The following is a 19,402-nucleotide window of genomic DNA, read 5'->3' on the forward strand; positions in this document are numbered from 1 at the left end:
CGGTTAAAAGGTCTCATTTTATCCAAATCAAATTAAAACACTTGTGTGAAACAAAATATTAATAATCAAATCTATTTAAAAAATATAAATATTTTCATTTCAATAACAATTCAGATCTAGCAGAGCTGTTGGATTCTTTTATTAAATTTCTTTGTTTTTTCTGTATTACTTAACATGGCATGAATCAGCTTGTTTAGAATACACATTCAAACAGAAGCTAGTATTCAGCTTTCATTAAAACATTAAAAACTGACAAATCTATAGTGAACTTAGCTATGTATTGATATAAGGTGTATAAAATGTTTCAAGTGCTGTACGTACACAAAGGGTGAAAAAACAAATTGTTTGTTTACTTTGGCCTCAATTATCCATTCTCAAAAAGAAAATTCTTCCTTAGTCATTACCTGATCAATATTTTAATTAATATTATAAGACAATCTACATACACAGGGATACATAACATTTTAAGGAAAATCTTGAGTGGAGTCTCCTATGGTTAAGAATTTAAATTCCTATCTCGTGGTTTTTGGATCGGCTATAAACTGCGATGGATTTACAGATACCCTGTCTGTACTAACCACTTCCTCTCCCAGGGCACACAGAAATGTCATGTGCCGGTAATCAATTTCTTTTTCAATAAAGACCGGTCAATATTTAAAGACTGCTTAGGGTATTTGGATACTTTTAAATCTCATTAAATCTGACTTTTAATATAAAGTTCCCTTTTTCCTACCACAGACATTGATAACATATTGCATAACTTAGTAAAATGTAATCTTTTTTGGAAAGGTGACATGTTGAAATGTGATCTTTTATTAGAGAATTATTTCATGTTGACTAAATCACATAATTATCAAGAAATTCATTATCAGCTTCATGGGAGAATGGAATCTCTTATAAAGCTATGTGTGACCTGAAATAAAAATATACTTTCCAGACCATTTCAAAGTCCATTCTCAAAATAAGTGAACAAGAAAGACATCAACACTTCTAAACAAATTAGTCATCGTGAAAAACAACACAAAAACCTCTGAAAAATGTAAACATACATGAAGAAAATCATACATGGTGATGTAAATATATTCATATTGCTGAAGGCTCCTTTAAATACTAGGAAGTACTGAAAGCCTTGTAAGTCTTTTTCAGTGTACAACTTTGGGGATGTCATGATTGGCTTGTAAAACAAAGAAACTTGAAAATGTTGGGAGGCAGACACTCCCAGGATCTCTACATGATTTTTCAAGCAAATGCCTATCTTCCCTAGATGTACAACGTGGTCCCCCTTATTGAGTAAAGGTGGTTTCTATACAATCTCCCAATGATCTCTTTACCATCTCTTTCAAAGACATTAAACAAAAATGCATTCTTTAAAATCTCTCAGAGATCCATGGGAAATTACTTTAGCTCTCTTTAGGCTTTTTCTTCGGGCTATTCTTTGAAAGACAACTTAAATTTGCAATTCTCGGGAGCTACACTGTTTGTGGTAGTGTAAAAAAACTTTGAAGAGACCATGGAAACTATGAAGATCTCCTTGAGATCACTGAGAGATCATGCAATCATGGGAGATTTTTTAAGGAGCTGTGAGAGATCTAGTTTTGAGAGCCCTCCAATCTCACTATTCCCAGATTAATAAAAGGAGGTTTTCACATCTAATCAAATTAATTCCTGGCATGCATGCATGCAAGAAAAAGAGAAAAATTAAACTTGAGATGGATTCTCAAACATAGATAACAATGTAAAAAAAAAAATCCACGCCTGAAGGGTTTACCAGTGCGTTGATCCTTTGAGAAATGGTATGACTTATGTTGGCTGGATGGGATCTGCTCAAGATTGAGAGCTAAATAGAAATAAAATCAGTGGAGTCATTGCTGACTTCTTTCATCTGGAGGAAAATAGATAATTCATTTAATTTTTTTTCTGACTGGTCTTCCAAAATTCAAATTCATAAAATCAACATACACTTTGCAGTGATAACATCTTTTAGGAACCCTGCATCATCCCTTCGCTTCTGTAGCATGCCTCTGGGGATTTCTGTCGGTGTATCAATCTGTATGCGGCCATGAAGAAGTAACTCTGATTCATTTGTTGTAGTTTCCACTGACCTCTCAGGAAGAAGGAGTCCAGTCTTTTTAGTTTCCATTGATTTCTTCTCAGTTAGTGCTCTCCTTTTTTCCCTGCCTTGGACAATTCGTAGTCGCCTTTCAAACACATCTTTTTTCTCTCTGAATTCTTTCTCAGTCTCCACAGATTTAAATGAGATGTCAGAATTCAGAATTTTTTTGGAGTTCATCTGACCAATTTCCAGTGAACTAATAACATTAGACGTTGCAGATGACTTATTTCTGCTGTGGGTTGTCAAAGTATGTGCTCCATCTATGTTGCTTTTAGTAAACTTCATGTTCTCCACAGTGAAAACATCTCGATGCTGATTTTCAAAATGATAAAAATTTTCTTCTGGTTGCAAATTTTTGCCTTTTCTACCAATATTGCTAACCTCTGGCAAAAGATCCATTTCTGTTTTGGATGTCTTTTTTACTATAACAGGCTCATCACATGCTATATTGTCCTTAGATAAATCTTCTTGATGACAATGTTTCAGCTCTTTTCCTGTTGTGTGAATATAAGTTTCTTCAAAATGAGAGTCATTAATTTGTTTATTTTTCTCATTCCATGCCTCATTACCGATGCTTACAACATTCTGATTATTGATTTCATCTAAAACATAATCAAGAGGTACATGTGTATTGTTCTGTTTATTGCCCCTTTTGAGGGCCTCTTCATCATGACATGCATCATTCTGTTTAATGCCCCCAAGAATAACCTCTTCATGAAAACATGAAATATTTTGGTCATCTCTTTTATCAAAGACTTTGTCAGCATAACCAACATATGTATTGTTCCATTTACTTTTCCCTTTGAGGACCTCTTCATTACAACATCCTTTGTTCAGTTCTGTTTCCCCATCTAAGGCCTCTTCTTTTAGACATACAACATTCTGTTCATTTGCTTTCTTACAAGAGTCCAGTGAAACATCTCTGATTTTTTTCTTGTGGTTATTTACATTTCTTTGTCCCATTGAAATATGACTGGCGGCAGATGGAACTGGATTTTGTTTCTCTAATCTACCCGAGGAGCTCAGATTTCTCTCTTTGACTTCGGCAATATTCAGTTCTTGTTCAGTTATTGGAAACAGATGAGGCTGACCTTTAAGTTTCGTTCCTACAATTTCTTGTACATCTCAAATACTTTTATGTGCAACTACAGACAATCTGATGTCCAGTGAATACATGTTGACATGTTAACTGAGTGAAAAATGTTTGAATTAATAAATTAATACACTTATTTCTTCTGAATTACACTTAAATGATATTTTTCTTATACAATTTTTCATTTCTTAAGTAAACAATTTCATCCCATGTAATTTCCCACAGACTCAATTGTATATAAAGAGAGACAACTCTCTCTTTTACATTATGCCTTGTAAAAAATAAACTGGGAGAAAATATTGCCTAGTTATTACAGTTCCATGAATTTAGGGGAATAAAAGAAATTCCCAGATACAGCAACATAAACCTATCTATATAAAACATGTGTATATATAAGCATTAATTCACCTTATTCTAATGAGAATAATAGAAATTCTAATGTAGAGCTACATACCTATCTAAAAACATGTGTATATATATTATATATACTGGTAAGCAAATACTCACAAGCAAATACTCACCTGTTGGTTTTTCACTCTCCAATCCTGAATCAGGGGAAACTGGCCTTACTTGCTTCTTAACTCTACATCAAATAAAAACAAACTTAAAATAGCACATCATTTTTTTCCTTGCCAGAAAAAAAATTTGCATTTAAAAGAAAAACAAAATATTTAGCATAAAAATAAAAAAGAACTCCTACCTTTCTTTCTTCTTAGCCTGTAATAAGAAAAATAAGCATGTGTTATTTATGTGAAAATAAATATTGCTTAAGCTAATTTAGACCTTATTTAACCCATCAATTAGAATATGTTTACAAAACGTGACTTTAAATTTTTTTTAATTTTTGAAACTTTGTATTTACCTCCTTCTTCTTTGGTGGACTCCAGAAGTCTGTGCTGTGTTTGTCTGATTTCTTCACCGTGAATTTCTCAGGCTCCTTCAAAGGTCATTACAATAGAGAATAACAAAAATATATTAAAAATGTTAGACTTGTTTTTGAAGGGGTGTGTCCTTACTATCATAGATTTATTAAAAGTAAAAAATAAGATGACCTTCAAAGCACATAAGTAAAATAGAATGATTCTGATTAAACATTGATCAAAGTTTAATTAGAAATTATCAAATACTGTAGACTCATTACTTTTATGGCATTCATTTTGGGGGGGATTCTGTAGGTACCACTAGCCTAAAAAATTAGTCTTAAAGAATATAGATCTATGAACTATATCTTTATTAGCTAGAAATTTGCTCACCAAATTACATGTACATCTCCACAAAACTTTTAAATTTTAAGCAGTTCAAGACCTTATAAATTAATTGGTATTCAATGATAGCACACATCTAGCTTTAGGATTAGAAAGTACAATAGCAATATTGACCTGAAGCATTTATCTACCAGTTAGAAAAGCAAAATAAAAGTCCCTGGTATTCAATGTCGAAAAGAATTTCAATACCTAGATATTTGCAATATGTTTTAATGACAACTAGTGATACCCCCACCCACCCACCTCCACACACTCACACTCACACACCGCCATCATCACCAAAAACAACAAAACCACACTTAACAATAGGATTATTGTGGTAGATAGGTAGCCTACCATCCAGTTTCCTTCGTGGTGCTTGAATTCCTTGAATTCTGTGAGTTTCTTTTCACTCTTTTTGACTTGGAAGCCACTTCCTTTAGGCAGATCATAGTGTCTCTCAGTACTGAACGGGGAATGGGAATCAATCTGACGACTCTTTTTATGCTTTATCTTGAATGGTGGTGGAGCTGAAAAATAGTTTTTTAAAAGTGATAAATTAGAATTTATTTTCTACATTTTAATATTAATTACTACTTTTTTGAAATGTCTATCAACATAATGCTTGTTTTTTTTTATTCTTGAAAAAAAAAGCATACAAAAGAAATTTAAGTATGTATTGAGAATTGCACAGTATCACATTAAACCTTATACATTAAACAAACAACATACAAGGCATTAAAGATAAATTACAATATGTTCAGACCAATATCCCAAGATAGAAAACATACATAGAGACAAATCATGCAAAGATTCAAGTCAGGACTGTCAAGTATGAAATCAGTATCTTTAGATGATGTGATGATGATACAGTGTTTTGGGTAGAAATTGAGAAATTATTTTTAAAGATTTGTTTATTATATCATATGTGTATTATGTGCCCCCAGTTTCCAAAGACAGAACTGTGATATTCATTCACTTGTGTAAGTATAATCTTTTTCGTTAAAACTGTTCATTTTTGAAAGATTGAAAATCAAATAGAAAATTTTAACTTTCGGATAATCAAGGAATCTATATATAAAGATAATTCCAGCATTATTTCTCTCTACAATCTTGTCTGTGAACAGTTTTAACATATATGTGTTAAACAACTGTGTGCTGGATACAACAATCTATTACTTGGACTTCTACTTGGTGACCTGCATTCTACAAATCAAAAAGTGTACCAAATAAGAACAAGCCATAATCATCATAAAAACAATTTGGAATGCTTCTGAGGAGTGACTGAAAGAACATTTTAACATTTAAACACAATTACATGTAAATAAACAAATGCCTTCTAGAGATAGTTAACAGATGCAAGCATGTAATAGGTAAATCAGCTAAATCTATATAAAAAATATAACTACATGACAAATATATAATTAACAAATCATGTTTCACTGAATATAAGTGGCTGTGATTGCCTCTACTTATAGTTTATATAAGTATATTGACCTCTGAATACAAAAAAGTGGACTCTTACAGAACTGTGTATAACGTTAGTTATAAAGTGTGATAACCTGACCTTTATACGATATGGGTGCCCTTGTACAGTTAAAATCATAATGATTAACAGTGATTGACATAAAAACTTTTTAATTTTATGATTAATTCACCGTTATATGGTGAATGACATTAATACTTATAATTTGTTGGTTAACCCACCTTTATACAATGGTTTCCTGCGTCGGCTGCTGTATGGGCTGTACGGACTACTTCCATTTTTATCACTCTTATCTTCTCCTCTGTCTTGTTTATCTAATGATTTTAATGCAATAAGCTTTAATCAAATCAACTTGATGTAACCTTGTAAGACTTTATATAAACTCCATCAGGTTAGAAGCATTTGCATTTGTAACTCATTCAAGATTGATACCAATTAATAAGAAAATAACATTTTTTAATCGTAAAGTTTTCTGCAAGCTTGGATATAAAAGAAAATATATTTTTAGTGTGCTTGCATTAAATTGATATATTTTGAAAACAATTAATTTGGAAATTCATTGTTCTTAAATATTTAGAAATCCATTAAAATAATTTGTATTTATAACAGGAAAAAATGTGTCAACAAGCCATGGTCCTGGATTACAATTTGATGGATTCAGAAACCACTCACCAGATGAGTCCCCTGTTGAGTTAGGTGTTGTGCCCAGTCTTGAGTTAGGTGTTGTGCCCAGTCTCGAGTTAGGTGTTGTGCCCAGCTTACTTGACTTCTGACTGTCTATACCAGTGGTACCACTTGTGTAGGATTTATCTCTCTTTTTAGTGGAACTCTTCATCGTATTGTCATCTTCTCCTTCAGTAAAATGTGCTTTATATATTTACATGTATTATAGAATTGTGTATCTCATTTAAACAATTCTTAGGGTGTAGTGTCTCTGAATATGCAATAAAATGTCATTTATTTAAAATATTTTTTCAGACATGTATTATGGAATCATCATGTGTACATATGTATCAATGTTCTTGGTGATGTAACTATGTGTGTAAGAGTTACCCACAAAATCCATGAAGTCCGGTAAAATAACCCACTATACTATATTTTTTATTTACCTTCGCTATCAGCATCATTATCAGTCTGATTCTGAACAGTATCCTCCAAATCATGTTCACTTCTGACTGAACCACTGTCATCTCTATCTGAGTGTTCAGACTTCTGAACATGAACATCTAGCTGCTGGCTCCCCTGGTCTGTGGAGCTGTCATTATAATCTTGTTTGCTCTGGGACTCCATTCGAATGGTGATGTCTTCAGAACCTCTTGTTGTATGACTTTCTCCTCTGAATAGATTTTCATCTATTAATTTTTTATTCAAAGAAGTGGGGTCTGACCAAGGAGACATGGCATCCATGTTTTCTTCTCGTAACCTGCAAGAAGGACAAAATTTAAGAAATCATAAAAAAGAAATTTTTTTGATTCATGTATGTAACATTCAAAATTTTCAGTTGCCTACTTTTCATAACTTTGTGATAAGAAATAGTGGCAAGTCTTTCCCCCTGTTTTGTGTGCAGTTCACATTATATATAACATGATTTCTAGAATTCTATAAATATAGTAAATTTTGTCAAATTCAGACATTTGATTCCAAAGAAACTGGAAGATTAGACACCATTCTTGATACAGATATTATTTTAAGCAACTGAATTTATTGAAAAGGACTCAAAATTTACATCATGTTAAGCAAGATTTCAGAATACCCAACATCTGACTTAGACAAGGTACAAAGAATTTTTAGATAAAGTAGAGGAGCTAACCTGTCCTTGTTTTTGTTGTGGCCCCTCTCCCGGTCATCTATCAGTGGTCCCTCCCTCATCATGGCCCACTGCTTCACTATCTCCTCCTGTGTCCCCACACTGTCTTCCTCAAGCTGTTCCCCCACAGACTGAGGTCCATACTCTGTAACATTTATAACTGGGTACTTATATCTGATGACCATAGTCTGTAACATTGACAACTTGACTGGGTACTTATATCTGATGACCATAGTCTATAACATTGACAATTGGGTACTTATTTGATTAAAATTAGCAAGTGCATGGAAAATACCATTTTTCACCCTAATTTTAATGTTGGGGTTTAGAAAAAGTAACCTAAACCAAGCTTATGATCTTGTCAAATAAAAATTTGCTTTAATAATTTTATATTGCATTTACAAAAGATGACAGTACATCATCTAGGATGATAAATCTGATAAAATTTGGTAAAAAAATACAAAAAAAATGTAATACTTCTTTGAAATCATAAGCTCATACATCCATTGTAAAGAGAAATTTTCAAATACACTGTAATTAAATAAATGTTTTGCATACTCAGGGGAAAAAAACAGAGTTTTCAGGAATTGTGTCTTACTCCAAAATGACCTTGAATAGGACATTGACTCTACTGCATTTCCATTTTCCCTCAAGGTAAGTTGCTATACAAAAAAGTCTTTGTGGGTATAAAAGAATGTACCTCTGCCTATAGAGACATGCTTATTGCCATAAATACCCTTAATACTGGTCTGCATGTGACAAAAAAAAGTACGTAAGGGTTGCCCGCAACCCTGTGTCTCGCCTGCTGTCGCTGTGGTTAGTAAGAAATGATTGTCTGATAAACTGAAGCATTTATTGACATTTCAGAAGGAATAACTCAAAAATACAATAATAAAGAAATGGAACAGCTGACTTAATATCTAATCCCTTGGCGATTATATTGGCATTTATATATATATACATATACCCTGTAAATTCACAAATTATTGTGATGTTTTTATTATTGCGAATATTGCAACGTGTTATGAGTCGCAATAATTTGAACTTGCATTTTGAAATCAAATCCACTGTATATGTATCAAGTCATTCATGCAGAAAATGTAGGTGAAGATTACCTAATTATGGTACTGATATTGTTGGTTACCCATGATGTGTAGACTGACAAATTATCATGCCACTATAAGTTATAGTTGCTGAGATATGGACCTCCACCATAAATTTATGCAAAGTCACTCATGCGGAAAAATGTAGGTCAAGATGACCTAATTCTGGTACAGGCGTTTGTGGTTACCCCTGATGTATCCACTGACAAATTATCATGCCACTATAAGTTATAGTTGCTGAGATATGGACCTCCACCATAAATTTATGCAAAGTCACTCAAAAAAAATGTAGGTCAAGATGACCTAATTCTGGTACAGGCGTTTGTGGTTACCCATGATGTATCCACTGACTAACTATCATGCCACTATAAGTTATAGTTGCTGAAATATGAACCTCCATTATCAATTTAACCAAAGTCATTCATGCAGAAAAATGTAGGTCAAAATGACCTAATTCTGGTACTGATGTTGTTGGTTACTTATAACCTGTACAATGACAAATCATCATGCCATTATAAGTTATAGATGCTGAGATATGGACCTCCACCAAAAATTTAACCAAAGTCACTCATTCAGAATAATTTAGGTCAAGATGACCTAATTCTGGTACTGACGTTTGTGGTTACCCATGATGTATCCACTGACTAATTATCATATCCCTATAACTTATAGTTGCTGGAATATAGGTCTTCACCATAAATTATCATGAAAAAACTAAGTCCAACTTAAGGAAAAAATACGGAAAAATTTGAATTTTTTTTTTCAAAATCATACTTGGGATATAAATTTTTATCCATACTGAATATTGTGTCCAAATTTCAAGAAGACTGAATAAAATTTGAGAAAGTTATTGCAGTTTATAAAACTTTGACATTTGGGTTAACCAAAAGTTGGACGCCGACGACGACGACGACGACGACGGAATCTATGGTCGCTATGTCTCGCTTCGCGACATTCGTCGCAGGCGAGACAACAAGGCAATACGTTGGTACATGTACAATCATCACAATCATATCAGCTAATGGAAGCATTTCAAAAGTGAACAAAAGAGGTATAAACTACAGTAATCGTCAGGTCTATAATGGCATATACATCAAGATTCTAATTACCACTGGAGGCCTTTTGATTAACTGTCTGATAACCCCTGATGTCTACATTCAGCTTCTCGGTTACTTCTACATCTTCCTCAGCGATGCTGTTTGAACCATTTTCATGCTCTGAATAATATTTTGCATTTCAACAAGAGTGAAAAAAAATAGCACAAAATCAAAATATGAATGCATTAACCCATTTTAATTGATTATTAATAAAATTATCTATTTTAACTCTACATATTGAAAGCACAGTCACTACTCATGGCTGTCTTTAGTACATGGATATTTTCTTGGCCCTGAATGCTTTTTTCTTAAATTTCTCTTTCTCTACAGCAAATTATGGTTCTGCCTTCAGTTTCTATGGACAATCAATACAGTGGTAAGCAACTTTTAATACCGCCATCATATTCAAAATGACTTCATTAGGATTGATTGTATTTCACAGTGCGATGAATGGCCCAGATTAAGATTAATGAGACGACCATCCCCAGCTAACAACAGATCAATACCACTGATCAATGGCCCTGATCTATTACCTTGGATGAGATGTTTCAAAGCCAATTCCGGGAACGCAAGTTTCCAGTTGGACGGATTTTTGTCAGGCCTTTCTCTGATTGGATGATCATGTTTATGGTAGGTAAATCCGCCACCAGTCTTCATGATGCGATCAATGTGATAGCTTTAAAAATAAGGGGAAAAGGGTATAGGAAGCATACCAATATATTTATAAATAGGAAGACAAATTGAGGATGACCACAAAAAAAAACCACAAAAAATAATTACTAAGTCTAGAGTGCAACCACCAGAATATTGTGCAGCCAACCTCACAAATTTGTATTTTTAATTAAAAATATCTAAAAGGCAAAAAATGTAAATACTTCACTTAAATAAGTCTGAATAATTTCCCATTCAACAACTGAATATCATGCTAGTTACTACATGTATAAACATTTGTTAATTTTCTGATACATGATAAAACTGATCTCTTTATGAGATAATTAAACTTTTGAACACAATTATACTAGACATCCAATTACAAAGCAAACACAAGAAATCTCTCATAAAAGTATTCAGTGACAAGGTATTGGGAGAAATTTTGCAGTTTGTTCCAGACCAGTTCATTGCATTTTTCCCATTTATAAGGGTATGAACCTTGAATCAATGATCATATTAAAATAAAATAAAAATACAGTATAATTTTCCAAGCCACTTATTTCTTTTCATTTTTTTCTTTGTATTAATATTACAAAAAAAGAATAATAAAATGAAAGAATTCTATCTGAATTGTCAACTTATTTCATTGACTTCGAAATCCATTCCAATTTGGGTAGAAGATGGACATGACAATCACTTTATGTTCTAGTCAAATACATTGAGGGACTTATTCAATACAGGTCCAAGATTTCCAAGAAATTAAAATGTACTAAAAGGATCATAAAATGTACTAAAAAGATCATATATATGCTTAATTGTAGGTACAATTCAAAATAAAGTTTACATTACATTACTTACTGTGGAGCAGAGCTGCGTTCACAACCATAACACAGGCCTGACCTCCGACAGCCCATACAGAATCCAGGAAAGTTGTAAACCCTCTCCCGTTTGTCTGTCTGTGCATAGTAACGCTGTTGGACCAGGGCCTGATGAACAATCTGAAAGTATCTCTTAGGCTCTGCCAGCAGGTCATGATGAAGGAAGGACAGAGAAGGCACTTGCGGCAGCTGGTTTAAGCTTGCACAAAAAGATTTTTTTAAAATAACTGAAATGCTGTATATGGCATACCAGGGGATTATTATTTTAATCTTTACTAAATGAATGTAAGAATTTCTCACATTGTGAAGAAACTAAAATTGAAATTTATTTTCCATTATTTGTTGTTTTTTTTTAATTGAAAAAAAAAAATCAAATACACAGCTTTAAATTTTTGCTTGTTACGTTTGGGGTTCAAAGCTTAATGTATGCAAAAAATAAAAAAAATAAAATAAAACTGTTATTATACCTCTCAGCAACAAATGCTACATCATTAACATCAAGTTCCTGTGAAAAAAAAAAGAATTGCTTGAACAAACCCATGAATGAGATAGGATTACAAACAGTAAAAGATACAATTATCACCACTGCCATCAAAATATCAGAAAAAGAAAAATAAGGTGCAATACAATTAACACATTGAGAAGTCCAAAAGGGGGTAAGGCATACAATATTTTATAAATACCCACTTTTTCACAGTTTTACCTTACAAATGAATCAAGGTCTCATGATACAGACTTATAAGTGAAACAAGAGATGTTTGTAAAACACTTATGCCCCCCTCCCCCTAAATTGAAATTTTTCTAAGTCCAAAAGGGCATAACTCTGTCAAAAATGGTGCGATTATACCCAAAATAAAACTTGACAAAGACATTTTGATAAATCTGTGTACCAAATTTCATCTCAGTATGTGCAACCTCTACAAAGAAAATGAACGAAAACTGCAAATAATTGGAATTTTTCTAAGTCCAAGGGACATAACTCTGTCAAAATTGGTACCCAAAACAGAACTTGACTTAGATATTCATGTAAAATATCAGTAAAATTTCAGTATGTACAACTGTTGCAAAGAAAATGAATGGAAACTGCAAATAATATTGAAATTTTTCCAAGTCTAAGGGGCATAACTCTGTCAATAAAGTGCCCCTCCACAGCATGATACGCCCGTCAAATTGTTCAATAATCATAAATTGGTTGGGATGCAAGAAAATCAGGTAACCTTGTTTAACAGAGTGACACATGCAGATTTCAGTGATCTAATTTCCATTTCTTATCATGTTTAAAATATTGTACATACATCTCTAAGAGACTTACAGAGTAGGGATTAATTATAACAAATAAAACATCATATAATTCTAAACTGGCTGTGTTAGAGCTTAACAAATATCCATCTGCAGCTTTAAATTGTTAATTGCCTATTTTATGAAATAATGGAAATGCTTCAGTCTAATAAAAAATCAAAAATAAATTATTCTTTAGACTATAAAATTCTAAGTGAGTCATGAATGCAATTTGTTGCAAATACTGAAATGTAATTTTTTTTTTCAATGAACACAAATACAATTAGTTTTAATTATAAATAATATTATACAATACTAATTTAGTTTTAATCATACACTAAAACATCAATTTGTTTTAATTACATTACATCAATTGAAAGATCTTTATCTGAACTATAGCCATCAAGAACTCTTAATTAACACAAGCAACTATGAGGCCATTTCTTTTTACCCAACTCCCAAGAGATAAATTAAGATAACACAGCTGCATGATCAGATCTAGAGATGCTCTTGCTTTACAATAAACTCATTAATTTCTCTCTAATTTGACGTGCAAATTTCTGCTATCAAAATTCTTCTTGACCAGTGCTTGATAATTATGCCCATGGGACAAACTGAATTCCTCTCAAAACATTAACATTTGTTACAGATTGCTGTAAAGTATATGAATATGAAAAAATAAGTTTTTACTTAATTTAATTAACATTTTTTAATAAGGATACAACTATATATTTACATTTTTTAGGATTATGAAATTTAAAATTTAAAAGACTTATTTTTTTTTTTAAATTTACTTAAATTAAAGGTCACAGTGACCTTGAAATAGACCACGACACACCTTCTACCATAGATGTATACTTTTGCCAAGTTTGAAAGCTCTTGGTCTAATAGTTTTCTAGTTATGAGCCAGACAGGATTTTTCCATATTTGGCTTTAGCATCTTTATTAAAGGTCAGAGCGACCTACTTTTTGTGTGTGACACACCGTCTATCCAAGAAGTATCAGCTGACAAAGTTTGATAATCCTAGGCCTAATAGTGTTCAAGTTATGAGCCGTACATGAATGGACAGATGGACATGAAGCCTATAACATAATATGTCCCATCTTAAGAAGGGTGTATAAAAATGGTGCGATCAGACCCAAAACAGAACTTAGCCTAGATATTCATGTGATATATCTGTATACCAAATTTCATTTCAATATGTGCAACGGTTGCAAAGAAAATGAATGGAAACTAAGTGGACCGACAGACAGACAGACCAACAGACAGCAGCAAAGCAATATGCCCTCCCTTCTTTGAAGGGGGGCATAAAAAGGCTGGTAAATAAATGTTTTGACAGGCAATAAATTACAATTAAGAGAATTAGAGAAGAGAGATCTTTCCTTCTGTTGTCGAATTCTCAGGAGATATAGATAACACATGATCAGAGATGCCCAACTTCCCACACTAAGCTCATTAATTATCTTTAAATGGATACATGTCAACTCATATCTCCTTAAGGACAAATGGATAGATTATAATTGGAATTTCTCTAAGTCCAAAGGGCATAACTCTGTAAAAAATGGCACCATCGTACCCAAAACAGAACTTGGCCTAGACATTCATCTGATAAATCTGTATACCAAATTTCATTTCAGTATGTGCAATGGTTGTGAAGAAAATGAACGGAAACTAAGTGGACCGACAGACCGACCAGCAGACAGCAGCAAAGCAATATGCCCTCCCTTCTTCAAAGGGGGGCATAAAAAAGAATGTGAATGGTTATTTCAAATACATGTAATAGCCTTAGGGTACACCTTCTGCTGTAATTTTCAACTTATTTGGTATTTACATAAAAAACATGATGCATATGTATGCACTTCAGCTAATTTTTTTTCCTACAGACTCACTTTATACTATACAATTAGTGTTGGCAAATCGGACGATTTTTAGTAACCGGTTACTCGCTCAATCTTCCGATCGAGTACCCGGTTACTCGGATGATTTAATCATATATATCATTTATCTCATCATTTACTCATCGGTAGTAATAAAACACAAAGATATTGTGAATGCTTAAAGCTACCCACGCACGCACTATCTTGAAAGAATTTTTATACGTGTATTTATAATTAAAAAATTAATTAAATCAGAAGAAAAAAATATTCAATGTTTCATGCTATTTTACAATGGCGTTCATCAGCTTTTACTTTTCGATTCCCGATATAATTATGTCCCAATCGAGGAGACTAATTATTTAGAAATTTGAAGTCACAACCGTACACGATAACTCAAATTCACATAAATTACATGTTACAGGTATCGAATCAGTTGTTCTTTTAAATACTTCCAAGCTATATATGTCTTTGGCGGCATCTTGTTAAATTTTTTAATGAGGTAATTATAACTCAGGTCTTCAAATCTTGTAAAACCTGCTGGCAATCAAAGTTATCAATTAACTGTGAAAACTAATCAAAACGAATCGATCGTATTAGTGAAACACTAGATCATTAAATCTAACGGTAAATAAAATCAGAGAAATGCTTTTGTATGTACGCTTATTAACAAATTAACATTTTATTTTTTAGTCATTAATTTTATTACTTTATAAGATGTATTTTTATCCGAGTAACCGAATAGCAGTTTTACTAACCGATACTCGCATCGTTCGACGGTTAACCGGTTAACCGGGTACTCGTTGCCAACACTATATACAATGGATTTTCTATCCTGGTGACAGCTAGCTAAGTTTTAATGCCTCTATAAAGAATAAGTCACTAGAAACCTTCAGTTCTGTTTTCACTTGAGTCACATATTTCTCTTCGTATCAAATTAATATTAAGATGAATAAATATAAGAATAAATCTGAAGCTCATTTTCTACAACTCTACAATATGGTCCCGCAATTTGATATTAGATTTAGAAAATAGCCTTCCTGTTCTTCAGTTAGTCTGCATAATTATATACATGCATTTAATGCAAAATCTAGAACCTTCCCAATACCAAGGGGCTGTGACTTAATTGCAAAAGCTGTGTTTACTAATGAACATGGTTGCCGATTAAAACAAGAAATTACCAGTAGTAGTTTTATGATTATCATATTTATCATTTCCATTACATAGAAAAATGATTTTATAATCTTTCTTATAGCAAACTCAGGAAGCACTGTACCGTTATGGTTTTATACCTTAGTCTTTGACCATAATGCTAGAGATCCCGTAATGCAAGTAAAGTGCAATTAACTTACTTTGCAAGATTTTCTGTGCAAAGCTGGGGATGTATTTGAATTTAGCCACTTTACAGCATCAGATGTTCAACTACTGGTACCTTTCATTCCCTACATCTATACATATCTTTATAACCAAGGCCAAAATAAAATTATAGTTTGTTTGGAATTGCCGCCCGCCTCATTAAAATACCCCCCGCTCAAAAAATTTTATTGGCAAAATATTAACAATATTTTTTTTATCGTCTTATCGTCTTACATTGTTTAGTACAAATTAGTTCGTTCGTCAAAATAGTTTTTTAAAGTCGGGTTTGAGCTCACATTAACTTAACAACTCGGGTCAATAAAACGCTTTCTTCGTAGTATGTATGATATAGCGATTATAGGTGGCGATTTGACAAAATAAAAGCCGCAAAATTGTCAGACCATGTTGGAAACATTCAAGCATTTTGTTGAAGAGTAGAACATTTATGCATCTCTATAAAAATAAAAGGGGAATAAAAAATTAAATGGAATGATACATCGATATCTTGAAAGAGCTTTTGTAATAGATTGCACATTGAACTTGATAAGTTAAGTCCGTCATGTTGAAAAAAAAATGATCGTTCAGTTCCCACTTAAAAAATTACATGGATCAGAAACGTTTTATCCCAAATACTAAAGGAAAAATGTTGTCTGTCAGTATGACAAGTCTTTGAAACGTAATGTTAAAACTGATGCATGGTGAAAACTCCCAAGAACGTACTTAATTGCAAAAGCACCCCCTCCCGGTTTTCCACAAAAGATCCCAACTATTCCTAAGAAATTTTGTGTGGTTCAAACTGTTTGCAAGCGTTGTCTTAATAAAGGGGTAAATTTCAAAGAGAAATACTACGAAATAGACTGATAAAAGTATTGTTTAATAAAGATTCTTAAAATAAACCAGAAGTTTGGTGCTGAAATTTAACTATTAATAAATGAACAGATCTTAACATCTAAATGAGATGAATATTTGAGTACCGTTCTGTGTATATCTTTTTTTTTCAAAATCGGACCAAATAATATTAATAAAATAAAAGAAAGAGGATAATAAATGGAAATTACCACTGTTCATTGAGATTTTATTTTTTTTTTATCATTTAGCTTCAATTTGTAAAAAAAAAAATAATAAAATCCCTCCCTCCCTCCTGGGTCTGAAAACCCCAAGGCGGCAATTCCAAACAAACATTTTTTTAAGGATGGCCCAACCTGTATATTTTTATCCACCTCTTAACCCTATATACATGTACCGGGTAGTCATCTCTACAGATAGATAAACTTTCTTGTTGTAAAATTCTGCCATCCAACAATAAATTCACAACAAGCAGATGTACATATATTGGTCTGAAGAGATGGCTGTAAAAGATAAGGAGGTCGATAAAATTTACAGTTTTATTATAAAATATGTCTAGAATTAGGGAATGAAAGATAGTTAATTGACCAATGCTTGAAAGTGGAGAATGTCTCCCCAAACATTAGCTGCAGAACTGTAGCTCTCTGCTTGAGAAAATTCGGACAGATAAAGCAGCGAGCTACAGATCCATGCGTTGTAAAAACCTTCAATTTACGCAACAGATTTTTATTTCTGGTTTTATTTCTTATATATTATGTTTTTCCAGCTTTATAAATGATATTCAATAATAAACCATGCTTTTAACTCCTATTCCTAAATTTTTATTTACCTTTCAACGGTTCAAGAAGGGCCATTTGTGGAAGTGGACATAAAGATGGGAATCTTTGTAAACCAACATTTCAAATCCATAGAGGACTGTTTAGGACCATTGAAAGGTAAATAAAGTATCAAATTCGATAACTGGATCAAAATATAGCTACTGAGTTCTGCAGCTATCCAAACGTCACTTATGTGTGCAGAAAATCTTGAGTCTTAAATTGCACCATATTTGCATTACGGGATCAGTAGCGTTATTGTCTGACAATAAAATATAAAACCATAACGCTTCAGTTGTGCAGCTACAAGCAACGTGAAGTGGTGCTTGTCACTGTGAGCTTATAACAGGTCCAGTACAATCTCCTGATTTAGCTATATAGCTTTAAATAGCTATATAGGCATTCAAAATAGCTTTATTTAGCTATTTTTATACAGTTTTTCACAAAAATGTTTTTTGCCGAAAATAAACAAAAAGTCGCATGCATTTGACTCTTCATAAATTTACTATGGGCTCTCTAAACAACAACCAAAATCCAAGATAGTTCTAACTTTGCAGCTTTTGAATACTTTTAAGCAAAAGGAGAAAGTATTAACCTTGGGTGAGAGCTTCTCATTGTGCTGAACTGTTACCAATCAATTATCTTGTTGAACATAATTGGTGTCCATTATAATATCATTGCAGAAGTAACTGTATCAATTGCTTTATATGCCCCAAAACTTGTAGAACATATTTGCATTTGATGAGTGAATTTTACATGCATTATTTCGGACAATAAAATATAAAACCTTTTTTGTATATACGAAAATTACACCTTAAGAAAAAAGTATGTAAAATAGCTAAATTAAGCTATACGTGCTTAATAAAGCTATATAGCTATTTAAAGCTATATAGCTTAATCAAGAGATTGTACTGGACCTGTATAAAGGAACACCAGAGCAAGAGAAAATATTGTACTTCACATTGATCCAAATATTTTTTTCTGCAGATACCTCTTGATCCCCAATCTTTTACAAGTTTTTCTGTATGCCAATTGCCTAGGAAATTGATTCCTCAAGCATACTGTATTTATATAAAACTTCTTGGAGATCAGTCTTAAAACTGGGGGAGGGGGTTGCAGAAAAACTTTCTTGCCAAGTTATTTCTTTCGTAGTATTTTGTTGCGGATTATGATAATTATCTACCAAAGACATATGAAACAATACAAACACTCACACACACACACACAAATGAGAAATTAAAAAAAAACAAAAAACAAAAACACCTCTGACTCCGAGTTTTGTGATTTTTTTTTCACATTTGTGATTCGAAAATTCATATTAAGAATTATTTCAATAGTTAAAACAGCGAGGAATTACCTACTGCTGCCCCTTATTCCTATTAAGTTATTGAAATACCTGTTTCATGAAAATTTCAGACCTAAAAACTTTTCAAAGTTTCCCTCTGCGTTTCAGAACCGGATAAACATAATTTTGCATGAATTGCCGGACTCTACACGTGCAGTTTATATATATATTTCCGGTTAATATATTTCGTCTCCTTGTTGAGCCCTGCTCACCATATGGCAGACTGACGGTTAAGTTTTTATTGAGCTATTTAATTTGCACCACTGTAACTGATAATAAATTTATATCTTGAAATTTAGAAAGCGAAAAATTTGGCCTAGCTGATTTTTGTGGTCACACAAGTCGGTTGATATATACCATATCTACTGTCTGTAGTTTCCCTTTGGTCATTTTTTTTTTTTTTTTTGAGACCTTT

The 19,402-nt window shown here is 32.6% G+C and overlaps 1 protein-coding gene across 1 annotated transcript in view; it reads right to left on the reverse strand.

The window, feature by feature from the left end:
• Window positions 1-19,402, reverse strand: part of LOC134252670 (uncharacterized) — a 55,108-nt gene that overhangs the window by 28,854 nt on the left and 6,852 nt on the right. Inside the window, 13 exon segments of the mRNA XM_062735160.1 lie at window positions 3,728-3,789; window positions 3,907-3,923; window positions 4,069-4,143; window positions 4,808-4,980; window positions 5,630-5,656; window positions 6,158-6,250; window positions 6,609-6,788; window positions 7,046-7,359; window positions 7,747-7,888; window positions 9,956-10,063; window positions 10,477-10,619; window positions 11,453-11,671; window positions 11,940-11,977. Of these exon segments, the coding sequence (XP_062591144.1) occupies window positions 3,728-3,789; window positions 3,907-3,923; window positions 4,069-4,143; window positions 4,808-4,980; window positions 5,630-5,656; window positions 6,158-6,250; window positions 6,609-6,788; window positions 7,046-7,359; window positions 7,747-7,888; window positions 9,956-10,063; window positions 10,477-10,619; window positions 11,453-11,671; window positions 11,940-11,977 (1,591 nt within the window).

The sequence above is a fragment of the Saccostrea cucullata genome, unplaced genomic scaffold, assembly GCF_032062105.1.
Source record: "Saccostrea cucullata isolate Sc308-1 unplaced genomic scaffold, CSIRO_AGI_Scuc_v1 ctg99, whole genome shotgun sequence".
NCBI classification, from domain to species: Eukaryota; Metazoa; Mollusca; class Bivalvia; order Ostreida; family Ostreidae; genus Saccostrea; species Saccostrea cuccullata.